The following is a 24316-nucleotide window of genomic DNA, read 5'->3' as shown; positions in this document are numbered from 1 at the left end:
CAGGGTCTCACTGAGTTGCGAAAGGCCTGCTAAGTAGCTGAGGCTGTCTGTCCACAAACCGTGATCCTCTGCCAGCCCTATTTTTTATTCAATCATGTAACACCATGCCCTACTAGCCCCTATTAAAAAAGGAATTATCTGCCAGGTGTGGTTGTGCACACACTGCTTGTAATCCCAGGATTTGGGAGGCTGAGACAGGAGGACTGTAGTTTAAAGACAGCCTCAGCTACTTACTTAGTGAGGCCCTTTACAATTCAGTGAGATCCTGTTTCAAAATAAAGAATAAAAAACTGGGCTAGGAGTATAGCTCAGAAGTCAAATGCCCCTGGGTTCCATCCCCAGTACCGCAAAATGTGTGTGTGTGTGTGTGTGTGTGTGTGTGTGTGTGTGTGTGTGTGTGTGTTAAAAAAAATAGTTATCTATACCTATATATTATCATGTCTATCATGGTCTTACAAAAACAGACCCTGAGAAGCCGAGCATGGTGGTGCACGCTTGTAATCCCAGTGCTTGGGAGGCTGAGACAGGAGGATCGCACAAGTTTGAAGCCAGCCTCAGCTACTTAGTGAGGCTCTCAGCAACTTAGTGAGACCCCGTTTCCAAATAAAATATAAAAAAATAGGTATGGGAGTGTAGCCCGGAGTAGAAATCCCCTAGGTTCTACCCCCAGTACCACAAAAAAAAAAAAAGTGAGGAAATGTTTAGAAGAAAATGGCTTGTTTGTGCTAATAGATGCTATTTTAACACAATGGCTCTATTTCTGATCAATTGTTTCAGAGAACTTGAGACTCTCTTACCACCCTTTCTATTTAACTATTTTATTCTTCTTTTAAATATTCTCCCATTCTTTTAAAAATGTATATATACCATGTGCACAAAAGATAAACAGGATAATGCTGTGCACAAAAATATGAATACAAATATAGGTTAACTATAAATGGTTGGATAGAGAGAGAAGGCATAATAAATTCTTATTTTATAACTTAAGCCTTCTTAAAAGATTTAAATTTAGGACAGATTTACTTAATAAGATCCAAATATAAAGTTTTCTTTTTTTTATTTATTGGTACTGAGCATTGAACCCAGAGGCATTCTACCTCTGAACTACACCCCAAGAATGATTTTTATTTCTTATTTGGAAATAGGATCTCAACAGGTTGCTGAAAATCTTGCTAAATGGCTAAGGCTATCCTCAAACTTTTGATCCTCCTGTCTCAGCTTCCCACATACTAGATTACAAGCATGCACCACCACACCAGGCTTTACTTATATTTACAATCAACAAAAAATGGCATTTGGAAACCACGCCCAAGTCACAGTACACTTTTTATTACAAAGATTTCCAAAAGCCGGGAATGGTAGCACAATCTTGTAATCCCAGTGCTTGGGAGGCTGAGACAGAAGGATTACAGGTTCACAGCCAGCCTCAGCTATTTACCCTGTTTCCAAATAACAAATAAAATAGGACCTGGGCATCGTGGCATACACTTGTAATCCCAGTACTTGGGTGACTGAGACTGGAGGATCACACAGGTTCGAAGCCAGACTCAGCTACTTAGTGAGTCTCTCAACAACTGAGACCCTGTTTCCAAATAAAATATAAAATAGGTCAGGGGTATAGCCCAGAGGTATAAGGCCCTGTGTTCTATCCCCAGTACCACACAAAATAATAATAATAATAATAATAATAATAATAATAATAATAATAATAATAGGGTTGGGAGTGTTGACCAGAAGTAGAAGGCCCCTGGGTTTCATCCCCAGAACTGGAAAAAAAAAAGTTAAGGCTGGGGGTATTGCTCAAAAGCAGAGTATATGCTTATTATGAACAAGATCCTAGGTTCAATCCTCAGCACCAAAAAGAAAACAAAATAAAAACTGTTAGTCGGGCGTGGTGGCGCACACTTGTAATCCCAGGGCTTGAGAGGCTGAGACAGGAGATCACACAGTTTCGAAGCCAGCCTCAGCTACTTAGTGAGGCTCTCAGCAACTTAGTGAGACCCTGTTTCCAAATAAAGTATAAAATAGGTCTGTGAGTATAGCCCGGAGGTAGAAAAGCCCCTGGGTTCCACCCCCAGCACCACACACACACAAAAAAGTTTGGTGCCTAAAACTCCCTGTTATTTCATCACCTTATTCAACAACAATGCCAGGTGAATGAGGAATTAATTACTGTAACAATTTCTTGACAGAAAAATAGTCCTAACAAAAAAGTTAAAAAATTTAAGAATTCACAAACAAGCTATCTTTCACTAAAGCCTCCTGCCAGTTTTATTCAGGGAATAGCCTTCATTATTGAATTAACCAAACCACATTTCATTGTGCTCCAGTTGGCATCACTGTTTTCAAACTTACTACAAATAATTAGGATATCCCTATTTAAGAGATTCATATATTGATGGTGGTTATTACAGGGGAAAAAAAATGTAGCAGAGGACCTATATTATTTTATGAAAGCAAGGATTTACCTTCTGATTAGCCAGATCAGCAAGGTGGCCACCAGATGGCCTCCTTTGGACTCACTCCTGACAATGACTGCCAGCTGCATTCTTCTGTCAGATTAAGTGTACTTGGTTGGTAGGGAAATCACTATTCTGTTTATATATTCTAACATGTGTCCAGAACAAGACTTGGATCTCATCTATCCAAGGCTTTCCTTCACAAATAAATTAGTGTATTTATTTATTTACTTTGTGGGGTGGGGATTGAGCCCTGGGGCATTCTACCTCTGAGCTACACCTCCAGCCCTATTTTATTTTCATTTTGAAAGAGGGTCTCACTAAGTTCATGAGAGTCTTTCTACTTGCTGAGCTTGTCTGCGAATCTGTGATCGTATTTGTCTCGGCCTCCTGAGTAAGGGGATTACAAGTGTGCGCCACCACACGCAGCCATAATGAATTTAAACTAAAGTTAACAAGTAAACTTAAGTCTATTACTCAACTTAATTATTTGGAAAGGTCGATTAACTGATGGCAAGTTGAAAGGGGAAAAGTGAAAAAAAAAAATCCTAGAGAAACTGGATTTACGTATGGCACTCCTAGGCAAGGGCAAGGTAAAAGCCTCCAGGCTCACTGGGTGATGTGGCACAGGCCTATAATCCCAGTGCTCACAAAGCTGAGACAGGAGGATCAAAGGTTCAAGGTCAACCTCAGCAACTTAGTGAAAATAAAAATAAAATAAAATAAAATAAAAAATAAAGCAAGACTGGGGTGTAGTTTGGAGGAAGAATGCTCCTGGGTTCAATTCCAGCACCAAACACACATAAAAAAGCCACCAAGTTAACCCTGCCAGTCAACTAGTAGTTATTGCGGTAGGTGTGCTATCGTTCATCTTCCCATATCTCAGTAAAGAAGCAGTGACTCCCTCTTTACAGATGAGGAAAAGACAAGTCAGTGTGGTCAAGGGACTGTCCGCAGAATATGCAGCTGGGCCAGGTACATCCAAGCTGCAAAGCCAGTGCTCTGTCTACCATGCCATGCTACTTTCTAAAATGAACAACAACCAAGCTGATTATATCCACACTATGTATAGCCCACATGCATGCTTGCAAGAAATTCAAATATTCAAAGTGGAAGATTAAATCATCAAATAAGCATTAAAAATGTATCACCAATTCTTGGCAATTCTTGTAACTAAGCAATCATCAAAACATTTAATAACTCATCAAAGATGTTTTTTCATCAAACTTAAGAATTCAACTCCCTGAGAACATAATTCTCAGATTGCTTTTTTCAGGAGCAAGTATATCTGTGTCCAAAACAAACATCTCAACCGCTGAACAGTGTGGCAAAGAACAGTTCCCTGTGAACACTGAACACGGGCAGTGCTAAGCACCCAGAGGTCTGCATGTGCAGAGTGGTGCTAGGAAAAAAGCACCTGCTCCTGATGAGACCAACATGCTCTAAGGATTTCTACCCAGAAATTCACAAAATTTTCCTGTCTACCAGCCAGCAAACTCAACACATCTAACACATCGTTACGATATTTGTATCAAAATCTCTGTCCAAAATGGGCAAAGCCATAGCTCCAAAAAGGATTAGCAATCCATCAAAAAGGAGCAACTCTGATCCTCCTGTCTCAAAAAAGGAGCAACCTGTGAATGTTAAGTGTAGCAGAAAGCTGGATGAACTGCTGCACACCTGTAGTCACAGTACTTGGGAGACTGAGACAATTCCTAGCTAGGTGCAGCAACTAACATGCCCTCCACAAAAAATGAGATCCTGTTTCAAAATAAAATGTAAAATAAGGCTAGGGGTGTAGCTCAAAAGTAAAATGGCCTGGGTTCAATCCCTAGTACCCTCCCTCAAAATAAACAAAAATCCAGCTATAATTAAAATAAGTTTCCTAGAACAAAACAAAACTTTACTACTTTGCCATGAGAGAAGTTGAGTCTGACAATGAAAACCACATTTAAATTTTCATGGTTCTGTTTTGTTTTGTTTTGTTTTGGCGGTACTAGGGATGGAACCCAGGCGCATTCTACTTCCGAGCTACACCCCTTGTCCTATTTTTTATTCTTTATTTTGAAACAGGGTCTCACTGAGTTGGAGAAAGCCTCACTAAGTAGCTGAGGCTGACTGTGAATACGGATCCTCCTGTCTCAGCCTCCCAAATACTGGGATTACACCACACCCAGCTAAACTTTCATGGTTTTAACAGTTCTTTCTCTGTGTGTGTGCGTGTGTGTTTGTGTGTGTGCGCAGGAGACTGAACCCAGGGACAGTCTACCTCTGACCTATACCCCTAGTCTTATTTTATTCTAATATCTGTGTGTGTCACCAAGCTCGGCTTCCTATTCTTATTTTTTATTTTGAAACAAGGTCTCACTAAGTTGTAGAGAGCCTCACTAAGTTGCTGAGGCTGGCCATGAACCTGCAATCCTCCTGTCTCTGCCTCCCAAGTATTGGGATTACAAATGTGTGCCACCTCGCCTGGCTGTTTTGACACTTTTCACATATCTGTTTTAGGATACAAAATCAGTCTCCCTAACATAATTCCTATAGAATGTGATAGTGCTAAACATGGAAATGAAGGCCATCTTTCTAGCCTGCCTTCCTCAGTCTCCACTGGCACAATGAACTTCCAAACAAACAAAGAACAAGAAATAGTTCTTCAGTCCCTCCTCTAATCCAGCGATCACAAACTCTATGTTTGTGAGTATAGACTTAAGATTTAGGGCGTGGTGGCGCACGCTTGTAATTCCAGCATTCAAGAGGCTGAGACCCGGAGGATCACAGTTCACGGACAGCCTCAGCTACTTAGTGAGGCCCTCTGCAACTCAGTGAGACCTGGTTTTAAAATAAAGAATAAAAAAACAGGGCAGGGGGTGTAGCTCAGAGGTCAAATGCGCCTGGGTTCCATCCCCAGACCAGCAAAAAAAAAAAAAAAAAAAGGAATTTCTGAAACTGAGTGAGGGAATCTTCAAAATCCATATGGATAGAAAAAAAACTGCCTGCCTGCACAGAAAAATATAAAATACATTTCTTCCTACCTCTTTGGATTCCTTTATGCAACAAGCTCCAGCCATTCTTATCTACCATGTCCACATCAGCTTTATGACCAACCAGTGTGGTGGCAATACTCTCTAGTCGTCGTGAGAGGGCAAGGTCTAAAGCAAGATCTCCATTATGATCCACTTCATTCAGCTTTCCAGGGAGCTGTGCAGACAAACATTTGTAAATCAACGCTCACAGGGTAGAAAATATAACATTTTCATTTCTGCCACAGTGACCCTTAAATATCAACTTCATCTACAAACTTCTAGTGGGCTTCAGGACACATGCTTACAAGGAGCAGAGAAATAATAGGATTATGGAAGACTTAGACAACATGGAACACAATTAAAACCCATGAGGAAGCCGGGCGTGGTGGCACACGCTTGTAATCCCAGCATTCGGGAGGCTGAGACCTGGAGGATCGCGGTTCGCAGACAGCCTCAGCTACTTAGTGAGGCCCTCTGCAACTCAGTGAGACCTGGTTTCAAAATAAAGAATAAAAAAATAGGGCAGGGGGTATAGCTCGGGGGTCATAAGCCCCTGGGTTCCATCCCCAAACCTGGAAAAAAAAAAAAAACCCATGAGGAAATACAGACAGTGTCAGGAACACAGAGGAAATGTAAATAATGCTGTAGGCACAAGTGCTGAAGCAGAGGTTCAGAGCGTTTTATAGAAAACAGCAAATGTTTCCGTGAAAGGCTGTGGCTTAACTAATTCCTTCTAGCAGTTTAAAGCCACCCGCATACTTCACTCCCATCTGTCAAGAGCAACTGTATTTCTTTAAGACAGTGTGTTGGGCAGAATAACAGCCACCATAGATGTTCACCTCCTAATCCCCAGAATTTATGACAATGTCACCTTTCAGGACAAAAAAAAAAAAAAAAAAAAAAACTCTGCCAATGTGATTAAGGTTAAGGAACGTGAGATCAGAAGATCAGACTATCCAGTAAAACCCAATCTCGGGGGGGGGGGGGTGTGTGTGTGTGTGTGTGTGTGTGTGTGTGTGTGTGTGTGTGTGTGTGTGTGTGTGTTTTCCTGGATATTTAATCCAGGAACATTCTACACCTCCAAGTTACACTCCTAGCCCTTTTTCTTGTTTTGCAGTGCTAGAAATCAAACCTGGGGTCTTGCACATGCTAGGTCTTTTAAATATTATTTTAAATATGTATGTATGTACGTATGTATGTATGTATGTATATACGTACTTTGTGGGTCTGGGGATGTAACCCAGGGGTATTCAATCTCCGAGCTACACCCTCTCCCCTATTTTTTATTCTTTATTTTGAAACAGGGTCTCACTAAGTTCCCGAGGGCCTCACTGAGTAGCTGAGGCTGTCCGTAAACCACAATCCTCCTGTCTCAGCCTCCCAAATGCTGGGATTACAAGTGTGTGCCACTATGCCTGGCTGGCTTATCTTTTATTGAAACATAGTCTTGCTATGTTGCCGAGAGTATCCTTGAACCTGTGCTCTTCCTGTCTCAGACTCTTCCATTAGTTCTTAAAAGTAAGAGCATCCAGACATGGTAGCACACACCTAAAATCCCAGTACTTGGGAGGCTGAGACTGGAGGATTGCATTTTCAAGGACAGCCTCAGCTATTAATATGATTCTCATCAACCTCCTAATGAGCTCCTGTTTGAAAATAAAAATTAAAAAATAGTGCTGGGAACTGGGTGTTCGCAGACAGCCTCAGCTACTACTAGTGAGGTCCTTTGCAAGTCAGTGAGACCCTGTTTCAAAATAAATAATAATAAATAGGGCTGGGGATATAGTTCAGAAATAGAATGCCCCTAATTTCCATCCCCAGTACTGCAAAATAAATAAATAAATAAAATAAAATAAAATAAAATAAAACCCTCTGAGAATGTAGCTCAGAGGTAGAATGCCCCTGGGTTTGACCCTAAGTTACCTCCAAAAAAAAAAGGTAAAAGGGGACCTGGGCATGTTAGCACATGTCTGTAATCTTAGCAACTTAGACAACCTATTTCAAAATAAAAAGTAAAGCCAGGCATGGTGGTGCATACTTCTAATCCCAGCATTCAGGAGGCTGAGACCAGAAGATTGTGGTTCACAAACAGCCTCAGCTACTTAGTGAGGCCCTCCGCAACTTAGTGAGACCCTGTTTCAAAATACAGAATAAAAAATAGGGCAGGGCGTGTAGCTCAGAAGTCAAATGCCCCTGGGTTCCATCCCCAGACTCGCAAAAAAAAAAAAAAAAGTAAGTATATAAAAAGGGCAAGGGTGCCAGGCGCACGCTTGTAATCCAGCATTTGAGAGGCTGAGACCAGACGACTGAGGTTCGCAGACAGACCCAGCTACTTAGCTACTTAGTGAGGCCCTCTGCAATTTAGTGAGACCCTGTTTCAAAATAAATAATAAAAAATAGGGCAGAGGGTGTAGCTTGGAGGTTGAATGCGCCTGGCTCCCTGGCTTCCATCCCCACACCCGCAAAAACAAACAAAAGAAAAAAACAGGCAAGGGTCGGAGGTCCAGTTCAGAGGTAGAATGCCCTTAAGTTCAATCTCTAGTAAAAAAAAAAAAAAAAAAAAAGTGAAAGAGGAAAACAGAAGAGTAACACTGATATGACTTTAGCAGGTCTTGACATGCCTCTACTGGCTTAGAAGATAGAGGTGGAGAGGCATGAATTAAGAGATGTGGCATCGGGAGACTGACACCAGAGGATCCTGGTTCGCGGACAGCCTCAGCTACTTAGTGAGGCCCTCTGCAACTCAGTGAGACCCAGCTTCAAAATAAAGAATAAATAAAAAATAGGGCAGGGGGTATAACTCAGAAGACAAATGCCCCTGGATTCCATTTCCAGACCCGCAAAAAAAAAAAAAAAAAAAAATGTTGCATGTTTCAGAAGCTGGAAGAGCCTTCAGCGGACAACCAACAAGAGAACACAAATCCTAGCCGGGTACAGTGGCACACACTTGTAATCCCAGTACTTGGGAGGCTGAGAAAGGAGGATTGCAAGTTCGTGGCCAGTCTCAACTATTTAGTGAGGCCCTCTGCAACTTAGTAAGACCTTGTTTCAAAATAAATAAATAAATAAATAAATAAAGAGGCCGAGTGTGGTGGCACACACCTGTAATCCCAATATTCGGAAGGTGGAGTCGGGAGAATCTTGGTTCACAGACAGCCTCAGCTACTTAGCGAAGCCCTTCCAAACTCAGTGAAACTCAGTTTTAAAAAAAATAATAAAATACTAAAAAAGCCGGGCGTGGTGGCACAACGCTTGCAATCCCCACGCTTGGGAGGCGGGGACAGGAGGATTGCGCAGGTTCGAAATCAGCCTTGTTGGCTTACAAGACCCTGTTTCCAGATAAAAATATAAGATAGGTCTGGGAGTGTAGCCCGGAGGTAGAAGGGTTTCCAGGAACCCCAGTACCACCAAAAAAAAAAAAAAAAATAGGACCGAGGATGAGGCTCGGAATTAGAACGCCCCTGGGTTCCATCCCCAATACCCCCCCAAAAAAAATTAAATCGGGCAGGTGCTGCACACTTGTAATCCTGGCATTTGAGAGACTGAGACAGGAGGATCATGGTTCAAGGATAGCTTTGGCTACTTGGGGAGGCCCTTTGCAACTCAGTGAGACCCTGTTTCAATATAAAGAATAAAATGTGGTGGCGCACGCTTGCAATCCCAACATTTGGGAGGCTGAGACAGGAGAATCGCGGTTTGCTGAGAGCCTCAGCTACTTAGTGGGACCCTTTGCAACTCAGTGAAATCCTATTTCAAAATAAAGAATAAAAAATAGGGCTAGGAGTATACCTCAGAGGTAGAATGCCCCTGGGTTCCATCCCCAGGACTGAAAAAAAGAAGAAAGAAAGAAAGAAAGAAAGAAAGAAAGAAAGAAAGAAAGAAAGAAAGAAAGAAAGAAAGAAAGAAAGAAAGATGGATGGATGGAAAGGGAAGGATAAAAATTGGGCTGAGGATATAGCTGGGAGGCAGAGATCCCTTGGGTTCCATCCCCAGAACTGCAAAAAAAAATAAAATAAAATAAATAAATAAAAAATAGGACTAGGAGTATAGCTCAGAGGGAGAATGCCCCTGGGACCCATTCCCAGTACTGAAAAAAAAAAAAGAATAAAAAATAGGACTGGGGGTATGGCTCCAAGGTAAAGTGCCCCTTGGGTCCATTCCAATACTGAAACAAAGAAAAGAAAAGCAAGCACAAATCTTGGTCCTGTAACCATAAAAAACTGAATTTTGCCAACAACCCAAATGCACAAGAAATGGATTTTTCCATTCATCCACCATTAAAAAAAAAAAAAAAAAAAAAAAAAACAGCCTGCTAACACCTCGATTTTAGTGTGGTGAAGCCTAGACTATAAAACCACAAAAAAAGAATTAAAAAAATTATATATATATATGTATATATCTATTAAACACTATGCCAGGATGGACCAGAAGAAAGAAGGAGCTTCTGTGGAGGAAAACAAGAGCACTGCCATTTTAGGAAAGGCAGGGAAACGGAGCTGCAGCTGGAGTACCTGTGAATCCATTTCAATCAGGTAGAGGAAGACCACATCTTCTCTCTCCACCTTGATAGCTTTATGCAATGGGTAGTCTGTCTTCGACTTAATCATTTTGTATAACAACTGAGCACTCATAGTGCTGAAGTCCTCCTTTCGTAAATCATCCTAGAGATTGAAATACAATGAAACCAAAACAGAAAGATTTAACAACAGAAACTATCATTTAGTAAGCCCTGGCATATATTTGACCCTATGTTTAAGGGTTTAAAATTTCCCAACTAATCCAACCTTCACAAAAACCCCGTAAGAAAGTGGGCATGGTGATGCATGCTTATAATTCCAGTACTTGGAAGGCTAAGACAGGAGGATTGCAGGTTTGAGAACAGCCTCAAAAAACAGAGACTCTCATTCACCTAGCAAGACCCTGTTTCAAAATTAAAAAGTAAAATAGGGGTGGAGGTATAGCTCAGAGTTAAAATGCCCTTGGGTTCAATTCCCAGTACCTTAAAAATGAAATTAAAATAGAATAAAATGACAACATAACGAAAAAATTGTTCTTTATAGTGAGGCACTGTGGTACATGCTTATAATCCCAAGAACGCATGCATGCATGAATGAATGATTAATTAGCTAATTAATTAACAGGGCTGGGGTATAGCTCAGAGGTAGAATGCCTCAATCCCCAGTAAACACATGCACACGCACACACAGGAGCGTGCGCACATGTAATCCTAGTACTTGAAAGCCTGAGACAGAAGGACAGGAGGATCACAGGTTCAAGGAGAGCCTTGGCTAGCAAGGAGACTCTTTATAAGCCCAGTGAGACCCTGTTTCAAAATAAAAATATTAAACAGGGCTGGGGATGTTATAGCTCAGAGCTAGAATTGCCCTGGGTTCAAACCCCAGTACCATAAGACAACAAGAACAACAACAAAAACCTGTTTTTATGATTAAAACTACCTAAGAAAGACAAGTCTGAAATTCATAAAGTCTCTACCTGAGGAGAAAGCGAAGGAAGGCTTTGAAATGGTGCTGCTTAGTACACAGAACTTCCAGACTTTCAGAACTAAAATGAAGCTCATAGATGATCTCATCCAATCACTTATCCTTCAGGATTATGATAATTAGAAAACACTTGCTAGCCGGGCATGGTGGCACACGCTTGTAATCCCCGCGCTTGGGAGGCCGAGACAGGAGGATCGTGCAGGTTCGAAACCAGCCTCGGCTACTTAGTGAGGCTTTCAGCAACTTAGTGAGACTCTGTTTCCAAATAAAATAAAATTAAAAAAAAAAAAGGTCTAGGAGTATAGCCCGGAGGTAGAAAGCCTCTGGGTTCCACCCCTAGTGCCACAAAAAAAAAAAAAAAAAAAGAAAGAAAAGAAAAAAAGAAAACACTTGCTGTCAGAGAGGTGTCACAGAAGCAAGCCCCATGACTGGGGTCTTCTGACTGCTGACCAGATGGCTTTGCCCACATCCCTCAATCTCACTCACCCAATGACTTGCAATGATTTCTGCACAGTAGTTCATGAGTGTGCTGGCATTCAGCTCCTCTGCAGTCTGATAGAAGCGAATACAGTTCCTAACATTCACCAGAGACATAACGCCCTTCTCACATCTGCAAGAGAGGATTAATAATGTACTGTATGATTATTCAAATATATTTACAAATAAGAAAACCAAAGCAATAACCTGTGTACTAGCTGGCTATATGCAGTAACACTAAGGTATAAGATTAAGCAACTTAGTTATGAATAAATAATTAGCCAGGATCTCCTTTTTTTTGGTACTAAGAATTAAATTTAAGAGATTCTATTTCCAAGCTACACCCAGCCCAACTTTTTATTTTTCTTTTCTTTTCTTTTCTTTTTTTTTTTTTTTTTTTTTTTTTTTTTTTTTTGTAGTTCTATGAATGAAACCCAGGAGCATTCTACCTTGGAGCTATACCCATGGCCTTTTTTTTTTTTTTTTTTTTTTTTTTTTGATATTGGGAATTGAACCCAGGGGCATTCTACCTCCGAGCTACACCCCCAGCCTTATTTTTTATTCTTTTTATTTTGAAACAGAATCTCACTAAATTGCAGAGGGCCTCACCAAGTAGCTGAGGCTGGTCAAGAACCCATATCCTCCTGTCTCAGCTTCCCAAGTACTGAAATTACAAGTGTACACCACCACACCTGGCATCCCCAGCCTTATTTTATTCTCATTTTGAAAATAGGTCTCACTAGGGGGAGAGGCCACTGCATGGCCCTTCATCTGCCTTGCCTCCATTGCCCTACAAGTCTAATTTATTCCGAAGGCCGCCACCGAGAACTAGTATGGTATTAGGAGTATTCCCTGGCATTCCACCATTGCTTCTCCTGTCCCACAGCCTCCACCAAAACTGAATCTAAACACAAAATCAGACTGTGTGGGGAGGGCAAAATGAGTTGGTAGGGTCTTTCTTAAGACCTGAGCTGAAATATTTTGAGTGCTACTCCCCATGCCCTGTCACACTGGAGATGGAGTCCAGGGCTCTCTAGCGCTGAGCATACGTCCCCTGCCCTTTGCGACAGGGCCTCTCTCAGTTCAAATCCAGACTGGCTGTGAATGTTTGACCCTCCTTTCTCCGACCCTGGGAATTCCACGTGTGCACCACTACACATGCAAGTTTTCTCTGCGCTCCTGTTTCCTCCTCTGTCCTCAGATGACAAATGACAGAAAAGTCGATCATCCTGGCACACCGTGAGGCACATTAACAGGTATGCTCATACGTTTCAGGTTTCTTTCTGCCTCTCCCTTTCCCTAGGACCTAAAATTCCTAACCTGGGGGAAAAGAGAAAAAAGGCATAAGAAACTGCAAAATGCTGGACGTTGTGGCGCACGCTTGTAATCCCCGCACTTGGAAGGCGGAGACAGGAGGATCGTGCAGGTTCAAAGCCAGTCTTGATGGCTTGAGACCCTGTTTCCAAATAAAATATAAAAAAATATGTCTGGGAGTGTAACCCAGAGGTAGAAGGGTTTCCAGGAACCCCAGTACCACCAAAAAAACAAAAAAAAGACAAAAAAAAAAAGGAAAAAGAAAAAGAAAAGGAAACTGCAAAATTTAAAGCTGGGAGTGGTGGCATGTGCCTGTAATCCCAGCATTTGGGAGGCTGAGACAGGAGGATCATGGTTCACAGACAGCCTCATCTTCTTAGGCCCTTTACAACTCAGTGAGACCCTGTTTCAAAATAAAGAATAAAATATAGGGCTGGGGGTGTCACTCGGAGGTAGAATGCCCCTGGGTTCCATCCCCAGTACCACATACACAAAAAAGAAAAGAAAACTGCAAAATCTAAAAATTAATATTAAGCTGGGCATGGTGGCAAATGCTTGTAATCCCTGCACTTGGGAGGCAGAGACAGGAGGATCGCGCAGGTTCGAAGCCAGCCTCAGCTGGCTTAAGAGACCCTGTTTCCAAATAAAATATAAAATAGGTCTAGGAGTATAGCCCAGAGGTAGAAGGGTTCCATCTCCAGTACCACTAAAAAAAAAAAATTAATATTAATGGATTTCAGTACTCCTCTAAATAATTGGCTAGCAGGTCATCCCAATCTCAATAGGTGAGCTTTAGGTAACAAAAGTAGAGAAAGAAGCTGGGTATAGTGGCACACTCCTGTGATTCCAGCTACTCTGAGACTGAGAAAGAGGATTGTAAGTCTGAGGCCAGCCTGGTCAACTTGAAGTGTCCCTGCCTCAAAATAAAAAGGACAGGGGATGTGGCTCAGTGGTAGAGTGTTCTTGGGTTTAATTCTTAGTACTGCAAAAATAGATTTTAAAAGAGAAGACTATGGGAAGTGGTGGGAAAGGAAGGAGAATTCATTCTCCTTATAAGAATTATAAGAATTCATTCTAGAAAGAATGAAGATCAAACTATCAAGTAAGACCTTGAGCCAAGAGCAAAAATACAAAAATACAGTCTTAGATCATTTGTCCATCTAGCAGCACAAGGATGCACCTATTTTATAAACAAAGATGTGGAGCCAGGTGTGGTGGTGCATACCTGTAATCCCAGTACTTGGGAGACTGAGACGGGAGGATCACAGGTTTGAAGGCACCCTCAGCAAGTAGTGAGACTCTCATCAACCTAGTAAGACTCTGTTTCCAAATAAGAAATATAATCGGGCTAGGGGTGTAGCTCAAAGGTTCAATCTGGGTTTAATCCCCAGTACCACAAAAAAAAAAAAGCTTAAAAATGAAAAAGCACATGTACAAAAATCACTGAGAGTCTGAAAATTTCATTCTCTAACTTTTTGCTGCCAAATAACATGGCACCAAAGGACTTTATATTTGTTTTCTAAGGACAGATCTATTGTTGAAACTGGCAGACACAATTTTTGCTACTTCTAAGAGGTCTAGAGTGCCTTTTGCCATTGGATGGCCTAACATGGTTTATACAACCAAAGAGTATTTAATACTCTTTTAAAATTTAGATTCTCAAGCTGGGCATGGTGGCGCACGCTTGTAATCCCTGCGCTTGGGAGGCTGAGACAGGAGGATTGCGCAGGTTCGAAGCCAGCCTCAGCTACTTAGTGAGGCTCTCAGTAACTTAGAGATACCCTGTTTCCAAATAAAATATAAAATAGGTCTAGGAGTATAACCCGGAGGTTGAGAGCCTCTGGGTTCCACCCCCAGTACCACCAAAAAAAAAAAAAAAAAAAAAAATTTAGATTCTCAGTTTATTCACATCTTCTCTTTGATAAGAAGAACAAACTTTCTTCTAAGGAAAAATATTTTTTATTGTTTTAATTGTATATACAAAAAACAGATGCATAAAAACAACCAACCTTTTTATGGTACTGGGGATCATACACAGAGCAATCTACTTTCAAGATATACCTCAAGCACTTTATATTTTGAAACATGATCTTGCTGAATTGCTAAAAGTCTTGCTGGCCTTGAGTCTGCAATCCTCCTGTCTCAGCCTTCTAAGTACTGGGATGCACCACCATGCCCAGCATTCAACCTAATTTTTAAAGCACAGTCAACCCCGGGCATGGTGGTGCATGCTTGTAATTACAGCACTTGGAAGGCTGAGACTGGAGGATCCTATGTTGTGGACAGCCTCAGCTACTTAGTGAGGCCCTCTGCAACTTAGTGAGGCTCTGATTCAAAATAAAGACTAAAAAATAGGGTGAAGGTGTAGCTCGGAGATCGAATATCGCTGGGTTCCATCCCCAGACAAGGAAGGAAGGAAGGGACGGATGCACAAACTCCTGTGTAGTTTTCATATCAATCCCATATGTATGTGCAAAACAAAAGAATTACTGAAAGAAAAAAACATCAAAAGGTGAACAGTGCTTGAATTAGAAGAAACATTTTTTCTGTATTTATTCTGTATTTTTCAAATAATCCACCAAATATGCTTTTGTAATCAGAAAAATATTAACTGTTCTTTTTCATTCACATTTTTAAAATAATAATTATTATTATTATTATTATTATTATTATTATTATTATTATTATTACTATTTTGTACTGGGGATGAAATCCAGGGGCATTCTACCTTTAAGCTACATCCTAGCCCTATTTTTTATTCTTAATTTTGAAACAGGGTCTCACTGAGTTGCAAAGGGCCTCACTAAGAAGCTGAGGCTGGCCATGATCCTAGTACTTGGGATGCTGAGACAGAAGGATCATGGTTCACAAACAGCCTCAGCTATCTAGTGACGCCTTCCACAACTTAGTGAGACGCTATTTCAAATTAAAAGAACATAAAATAGGGATAGGGTGTAGTTTGGAGCTATAATGGCCCAGGGTTCCATCCCCATTACCAAAAAAAAAATACACATTTTCCTACTATTACAAAGAAACTCTTCTGCTGGGCGTGGTGGCACACGCTCATAATCTCAGCATTTGGGAGGCCAAGACAGGAGGACTGCGGTTCACAAACAGCCTCAGCTACTTAGTGAGGCCCTTTGCAGCATGTCGCTCAAAGGTAGAATAATGCCCCTGAGTTCCATCCCCAGTACTGCAAAAAAAAAAAAACCTCTTCCTTTTTATCAAATCGAAGATAGCATTCTAAAACCACAGAGATCGCTCCCTTACAAAATGAGTTAACACCTGCCTTGCACTGAGCTGCAAACATTTGCCAGAGCCCTGCCCTGTCGGTTCTTCTGCTGATGCAGTGGGTCCTCTGTAAGCCTTTTAAGAGCCAGTGCTTGAATCCACTCCTGGGTCTCTTCCATCCGAGCTCTAAAGAAAGCTATACAAATATTTTTCCAGGGGCCTTCTACTTCCAGGATATACCCCCAGCCCTATTTTATATTTTATTTTGAAACAGGGTCTAAATTGTTGAAAGCCTAAGTAGCTAAGGCTGTCCTTGAACCTGTAATCCTATTGTCTCAGCCTCCCAAGTACTGGGATTACAAACATGCACCAACACACCTGGCTGACAGATAAAACTTAATACTCACATCCCACACTACAAAACTTAGTATCTGATAATGTTGATAGTTATGATGCCTAGTCACTTAATAAACAGCAACCATTTTAATTAAAAACCCTACTTCATAGATTACAATCCTCTAAACTATTGACAACCTCTGGACATTTCTTTCTTTTTTTTGTGGTACTGGGAATGGAATCCAGGGGCATTCTACCTCTGACCTACAACCCCAGCCCTATTTTTTTTTATTCTTTATTTGAAACAGGGTCTCACTGAGTTGTGGAGGGCCTCACTAAGTAGCTAAGGCTGTCCTCAAACCACGATCCTCCTTGTGTCAGCTTCTTAAATGCTGGGATAACAAGCATGTGCCACCATGCCCGGCTTACCTCTAGACATTTTTATCAAAGCAATTTAATTTTAAGCAAGTTTGCCATGGTCAAAAAGCTCAGGAAATGTAAAGAGAAAAAAGAAGATATGAATCATACTCAATTTTATTAAAATCAATCTCACTTCCCTCTTAGATGCTTCAAAAAATCTTACCATCTGGGCATGGTGGCACACACTTGTAATCCCAGCGCTTGGCAGGCTGAGAAAGGAGAATCGCACATGTTCAAAGCCAGCCTTAGCTACTTAGTGAGGGTCTCAGCAACTTAGGGGGACCCTGTTTCCAAATAAAATATATATTAAAAAAAAAAATAGGTCTGGGAGTAAAGCCCGAAGGTAGAAAGCCCCTGGGTCCCACCCCCAATACCACAAAAAAAAAAAAAAAAAAAAAAAGACCTTACCAAAAGAAAGTTAACTGCCAAACCCTCAAGATTAGTTAGCTTTGAGCTGGGCGTGGTGGCGCACGCTTGTGATCCCCGCACTTGGGAGGCGGAGACAGGAGGACCATGTAGGTTTGAAGCCAGCCACTCTGGCTTGAGACCCTGTTCCCAAAAATAAAAAAGTATAAAATAGGTCTGGGAGTGTAGCCCAGAGGTAGAAGGGCTTCCAGGAACCCCATAACCACCAAAAACAAAAACAGAACAAAACAAAAAAGATGAGTTAGCTTTGCTAATAAGCTAATACTACTTTGCTAACAAATACTTTGCTAATAACCTACTCCTATAGACCTTGGGCCTATGTTTTTACACTGAATTTCGATATTTAAATACATCCAAGCCCACATCAACCCGCTTACTGGTTTGTGTGGGGCTTAGGGGGCCATCCCAGGGGAACCTCAGCCCCAGGTGAGAGCAGAGCCAGCAGCTCCCAGCAGCAGTCTCCTTGGCTCCCTTGTGCAATACATCAATAGGTAGAGCACTCTGAAATCTGCCATCATCCACCCGGGAGAAAAGCTACTGCTTCACCCACCCAAGAGAGTGCAAAAGGTCAACGCGTGACATAAAAACACAAGCTGACCACCCGGAGGCACATCTCCAAAAGATGCTCAAGGACGTTTGCCTCATATCATTTGCTCAACATTTTGTTTCTGTTCTTCTAAAATGGCAAATTGAGAACGCAACAGACAAAATGCACAATTAAAAATATAGTATTCTATTTCCTTGGGACCTAAAAAGAAGAAACTTTAAAATACTGGCCAAGGCAGGCGTGGTGGAGCACGCTTGTAATCCCCACGCTTGGGAAGCAGAGACAGGAGGATTGCGCAGGTTCGAAGCCAGCCATGCTGGCTTAAGAGACCCTGTTTCCAAATAAAAATATAAAAAATAGGTCTGGGAGTATAGCCCAGAGGAAGAAGGGCTTCCAGGAACCCCAGTACCACATACACACACACACACACACACACACACACACACACACACACACACAAAAACCTGGCCAAAAATTTTACTGAACTACCCTCAAGCATTACTGTGTTTCCAGAAAAATGTATCTGACCAAAGACTTCATTTGCCTAGATATGTAAGAAGGAAGAAAAAATGACAAAGAAAATATAATGGGAGGACAAATTGGGGGTTTGGACACTGGATTACATTATTTTGCATCCAATTTGTCAGTTTACATAATTATGTAATCTAAGGTAACAGGCCAATGACAGAGAAGAAAATGACTAAAAGCTTTGACAAAATTTAGCTTACAAGCCAGGTGTGGTGGCGCACGCTTGTAATCCCAGAATTTGGGAAGCTGAGCTAGGAGGATTGTGATTCGAAGACAGCCCTAGCTACTTACTGAGGCCCTTTTTGCAACTCAGTGAGACCCTGTTTCAAAATAAAGAATAAAAAATAGGGCTGGGGGTATAGCTCAGAGGTAGAATGCCCCTGGGTTCCATCCCAATACTTAAAAAAAAAAAAATAAAAAATTTAGCTTACAAGAAAAAAGCAAAGGAGATAGCAGATTCTCTCCCTTCTATCACCATTAAAAGAACACCTTGCAAAAGTTATTTACATTAGCAGAAGAAGCTGTTCTCCCAGAGCTTGGCATAATTAAAGCTCAGCCACCACCATCTGAGGTGCTTGAATATATCTGCTGTGACTTGCCTCTCCCTAAGGAGCTGGAGCTGAAATCGATTTGCTAGTTTCATCAGTTCAGTCAGGAATACATCGTCCTCTCTGAACTCCAACTCATCTGTATAGATCCAGCGAAGCATTGTCATTGTCACCTCTGGATTAGCATCTGGAAAGAAAGTAGACAGAAAAACTGAAAAAACACTGGATGGCACACCTAGGCCTTCTTGAAGGACTCCACACTTAAGGATAAAAGGCAAATTATGAAAAACCAAACTGAAAGAAATACACAGCCATTAAAAATGGCAAAAAAAAAAAAAAAAACAGGTATGGTGGCACATACCCGTAATCCCAGTACATGAGAGGCTGAGACAGGAAGATCACAGATTCAAAGCCAGCCTCAGCAACTTAGTGAGACCCTGTTTCCAAATAAGAAATAAAATTGGGCTGGGGGTATAACTTGGAGGTAGAATGCCTCTAGGCTCAATCCCCAGTACCAATAAATAAATAAATAGGAGCTGGGGGTGTAGCTCAGAGATAGAAAATCACTGGGTTCAATTTCCAGACACACACACACACACACACACACACACACACACACACACACACAGTCAACAAGGGCAGCATCTGACTCCAGGAAATTTAAGAGTTCTACATGGAATAGTAGATAAGGATTAATGAAATTACTTAAGTATATGGGTGAAATCAACTGAGGCCAATATTTGAAACAGCACATGAAAAAGCCAGGTATGGTGGCACATACTTGTAATCTCAACATTTGGGAGGCTGAGACAGGAGGATCATGGTTCACAGCCAGCCTCAGCTACTTAGTGAGGCCCTTTGCAACTCAGTGAGACCTTGTTTCAAAATAAAGAATAAAAATAGGGGTGGGGATGTAGGTCAGACATAGAATGCCCCTGGGTTCCATCCCTGGTACCTCAAGAGAAAAAAAAAAGTAATAGCTGGGCATGGTGGTTAAGCCTATAAGCCCAGTACTTGGGAGGCTGAGACAGGGATATCGCAGGTTGGAAGACTGCCTTAGCAAAACAGCAAGACTCTCTGCTACCCAGCAAGATTCTGTTTCTAAACAAAAACCTCAAAAGGGATATGGGTTCAGCTCAGAGGTAGAATGTCCCTGGGTTCAATCCCAAGTACCACCACCAATAAATAATTATATATAAATTAAGTAAGTAAATATAAATAAGGTCGTATATGTTATCACCAACTTAAGACTTGTGACACACATCACAAATTTTTAAAAATGATAAATAATAATACTTAATGAACCAAATGAAAATGTAAACATTTTGTCAGTGATGTAATGGTGGCACATACTTGTAATCCCAATACTTGGGAGACTAAGACAGGAGGATTGAAAGTTGCAGCCATTTTCAGCTACTTAGAGAGATTCTCTGCAACTTAGTGAGACCCTGTTTCAAAATAAATATAAAATAGGTCTAGGGGTCTAGCTTGGGTTCAATCCCCAGTACCTAAAAAAAGGGGGATGTTGGGTGTGGCCCAGAGGTAGAATGCCCAATTTTACACACACACACACACACACACACACACACACACACACACACACACGGACTGGGGTATGGCTTGGAGGTAAAATGTGCCCCCCCCCAAAAAAAAAGGTAAGCAAAGGAGACCTGTAGTAGCTGTAACTGTTTATAAAGAAGGCCATTAGGATGTTTGGTCTTGCACCTAGGTTTCCCCTGGGCCTCTACTGGCATTTAGGAGGCTCCACTGGGTGAAAGAAATTTCTGGAACATATTCCCTACACTGATTTCTTTTTTCTGCATATGTACACAAATCACAGGAACATTTCGTGGAAAGAGCTTTGTCCTTTGAGGTAAAGTAGTGTTTCATGCCAGTGGAAGGCAGCTGAGACCACAGCTTGTCTTCCTTCAGTGTAGAGCCTTTCCTCAGCTCTCACATCCAGAGCCCCACGTGGGAAAGGGTCCTTGTAACCGTAGCTGCTCTGGACCCTTGTAAGGGGAGAAACACAGAGAGAGGGAAAAGGGGAGATGGGAAGGAAGAGAAGGGAAGGAGAGGGAGAAAGGAGGGGAGAGGGAGAAAGGAGGGTAGAGGGGAATAGAGAGAAAGAGAACGTGTGTGTGTGTGTGTGTGTGTGTGTGTGTGTGTGTGTGTTTTGTTGGGGATTTAACCCAGGGGCATTCAACCTCCAAGCTACAACCACAGCCCTATTTTCTTTTTTGTGATATTGTCCTCAAACCTGCAGGGTCTCAGTAAGTTAAAGACTATGGAAGGACTTTGAGGAATGCTTGGGACAAAAATGATAGTAAAACACTAAACAATTATTTTAAATCAGCTCTTGATTAGTCAGAATAAGACTAATAATAATATTCCGAGGACCACTTAAAATCATGGTCTATCTACACCAGTGGTTCTCAAAGTATGGTCCTAGAAGAATTAGCATCATATGGGAACTTGTTAAAAAGTTTAATTCTCAGGCCAACCCCAGACCTACTGAATCAATTCTGGAGATAGTGTGTAGCATATGCGTCATATTTCCTTCCTTCCTTCCTTCCTTCCTTCCTTCCCTTTCCCTTCTTTTCTTTTCTTTTTTTTTTTTTTTTTTTTGTGGTATTGGGGATTTAATTCAGAGGCATTCTACCTCTGAACTACACCCCCAGCCCAATTTAACTTCTTATTTGGAAACAAGGTCTCACAAGGTTGATGAGTCTCACTACCACCTGCTGAGACTCTCATAGAACCTGCAATCTTCCTGTCTCAGCCTCCCAATTACATGGATTATAAATTATAGGCGTGTAACACCACACCTGGCCCTCTTTCTTTCTTCCTCTTTTTTTTTTTTTGTTTCCAATTTGTTTAGTTTTTTACTTATTTCCTTCAAAAAACATTTTTTTTCCTTTCAGTACTATGGAATTGAACCAAGGGACATTCTGCCACTGAGTTACATCACCAGCCCTTTTTTTTTTTTTTTTTTTGAGACAAGGTATCATTAAGTTGCCCAGTTTGGCCTCAAATTTGTGATTCTCCTGCCTCAGTCTCCTGATTGACTGGGATTACACATAGGTACCACCATGCCCAGCTTTTCTGTTGTTTTGATACACACTAAGTTAAAGAAACTTGCTAGATGTGGATGGGGCACACACCTGTAACCTCAGTACCTGGAAGGCTGACACAGGAATATCACAAATTGGAGGCCAGCCTCAGCAGTTTAGTGTAACTCTCAGCTACAAAGCGAGACCCTATTTCTTTTCTATTTTTAGTACTGGGGATTGAACCAAGAGTTATTCTAACTCCAAGTTATACCACAGCCAAATTTTATTTCTTACATGGAAACTGGGTCTCCCTAAGTTGCAAGAGGCCCTTGCTAAGTTGTACAGGCTGGCTTTGAACATGCAATCTTCCTGTCTCAGCCTCCCAAATATTGGGATTACAAACATGCGCCACCACACCCAGCCCTAGCAAGACCTTATTTCAAAATAAAAAATAAAAGGGACTGAGAATGGTGGCACATGCTTGTAATTTCAGTACTTAAGAGATGAGCCAGTAGAATCACAGGTTCAAGACTAGCCTCAGCTACTTAGTGAAACCCTGTTTCAAAAATAAATAATAGAGACAGGCGTGGTGGCACATGCTGGCAATCCCAGCATTTGGGAGGCTGAGACCAGAGGATTGTGGTTCACAGACAGCCTCGGCTACTTAGGCCCTCTGCAATTCAGTGAGACCCTGTTTCAAAATAAAGAATAAAAAAATACGGCAGGGGGTGTAGCTCAAAGGTCGAATGTCCCTGGGTTCCATCCTCAGATGCAGAAGAAGAAAAAAAAAGTCTCACAAGTTGCTGATGCTGTCCTTGAACCTGTGCTTCTCCTGTCTCAACCACCCAACACCCAAGTACTGGGATTACAGGCCTGCGTTATCATAGCCAGCATCTGTTGCAGGTCTTAAATCTGCAATCCTCCTGCCTCCGTCTTCTAAGTACTGAGATTACAGGTATGCACCACCACACCCAGCCAAACTATACCCTTTGTGTGTGTGTGTGGGGGGGGGGTCTGGGGATGGAACTCAGGGGCATTTGACCTCCGAGCCACACACCCTACCCTATTTTTATTCTTTATTTTGAAACAGAGTCTCAGTAAGTTGCGGACGGCCTCACTAAGTAGCTGAAGCTGTCCACCAATGGATTCTCTGGTTTCAGCCTCCCAAATGCTGGGATTACAAGCCTGCACCACCATGCCCAGCTCTATACACTTTTTTTGTGTGTGTGGGACTGGGGTTCCTGGAAACCCTTCTACCTCTGGGCTACACTCCCAGACCTATTTTATATTTTTTTATTTGGAAACAGGGTCTCTTAAGCCAGCAAGGCTGGCTTCGAACCAGCACAATCCATCTGTCTCCGCCTCCAAACTCAGGGATTACAAGCGTGCACCACCACGCCTGGCATTTCTATACACTTTTTTAATGTGGGGAATTTACTATATTTCCTTCATACTCCAGCAAAGATGGACAATAAAGAAACCAGAAGTTAATCATGTGAGTCTGCAGCAAAATTAGCTGGGTTCAAACCTAACTCCTAAATTTACTAGCTATGAGAGCCTGGCAAGTTATTTAATATTCATATCTTCAAAGTATCACCTATAAAATGAGAATAAACAATATAACCTCAGTGTTGTTTTAAAAATAAATGAGTTCATACATGCAAAGCACTCAGAACACTACCATTATCTAGTAATGCCCATCTAAAATTTTTCTGCTATTACGCCAGATGTTGTGGCGCACGCTTGTATTCCCCACGCTTGGGAGGCTGAAACAGGAGGATCGCCCAGGTTCGAAGCCAGCCTCAGCTACTTAGTGAGGCTCTCAGCAACTTAGTGAGACCCTGTTTCCAAATAAAATAGAAAATAGGTCTGGGAGCCCAGAGGTAGAAAGCCCCTGGGTTCCACCCTCTAGTGCCAAATAAATAAATAAATAAATAAAATTTTGATAATTAATCCCAAGAAAAACAGTACCTATTAAAATATTTGAAGTTTAGCCAGATTCATACTGTGGAAAAGTCACAGCCCTAAACATATTAGGATATCATATAAAAAATAAATTAGTCAACTCAATTAAAAAAAAAAGTAAAAGGAATTCCATGAAAAGAGTATAGGTAGAAAAAGAAATTTCTTAATTGGCTAAACATAAATGAGAATTAAAAGAATTGATCAGCCAAAACTAAATAGGAATAAAGCAACAAAGACAAATGTAGCATAGCCAAAGGTTGGAGAGAGAAACATAACAGCACCACCAAGACTGAGTAAAGGATATGCAAACAAGGAAGACTTTTGGAGCTGAGAAGCCCTGGAGTGGACCTGAGCTGCCAGCAGAAGGCCAAAAGGCTGCGTGAGTGTCTCATGGCCTGGTAGCTAACTCCCTAATGTGAGCAGTGGTAGTGCACACCTGTCATCCTAGGCTTGGGAAGCTAAGACTGGCGGATCACAGGTTCCCGGAAGGC

General features: G+C 41.5%; 1 protein-coding gene across 2 annotated transcripts in view; it reads right to left on the bottom strand.

Moving 5' to 3' along the window:
* ANKFY1 (ankyrin repeat and FYVE domain containing 1) overlaps positions 1–24316 on the bottom strand; it is a gene marked incomplete at its 3' end in the record, with an annotated part of 82467 nt that overhangs the window by 45927 nt on the left and 12224 nt on the right. For both annotated transcript variants that reach the window (XM_080713276.1, XM_080713277.1), the window contains exons 3-6: positions 18862–18997; positions 11470–11593; positions 9994–10143; positions 5492–5657 (exon numbers count right to left, since the gene is read on the bottom strand). In XM_080713276.1, coding sequence (XP_080569402.1) covers positions 5492–5657; positions 9994–10143; positions 11470–11593; positions 18862–18997 — 576 coding nt within the window. The remainder of the gene's footprint in view (positions 1–5491; positions 5658–9993; positions 10144–11469; positions 11594–18861; positions 18998–24316) is intronic.

This window comes from Muscardinus avellanarius, assembly GCF_963383645.1.
Source record: "Muscardinus avellanarius genome assembly, chromosome: 16".
NCBI lineage: Eukaryota > Metazoa > Chordata > Mammalia > Rodentia > Gliridae > Muscardinus > Muscardinus avellanarius.
Note: the sequence above shows the minus strand (reverse complement) of the source record. Positions and strands in the feature narration are given on the sequence as shown.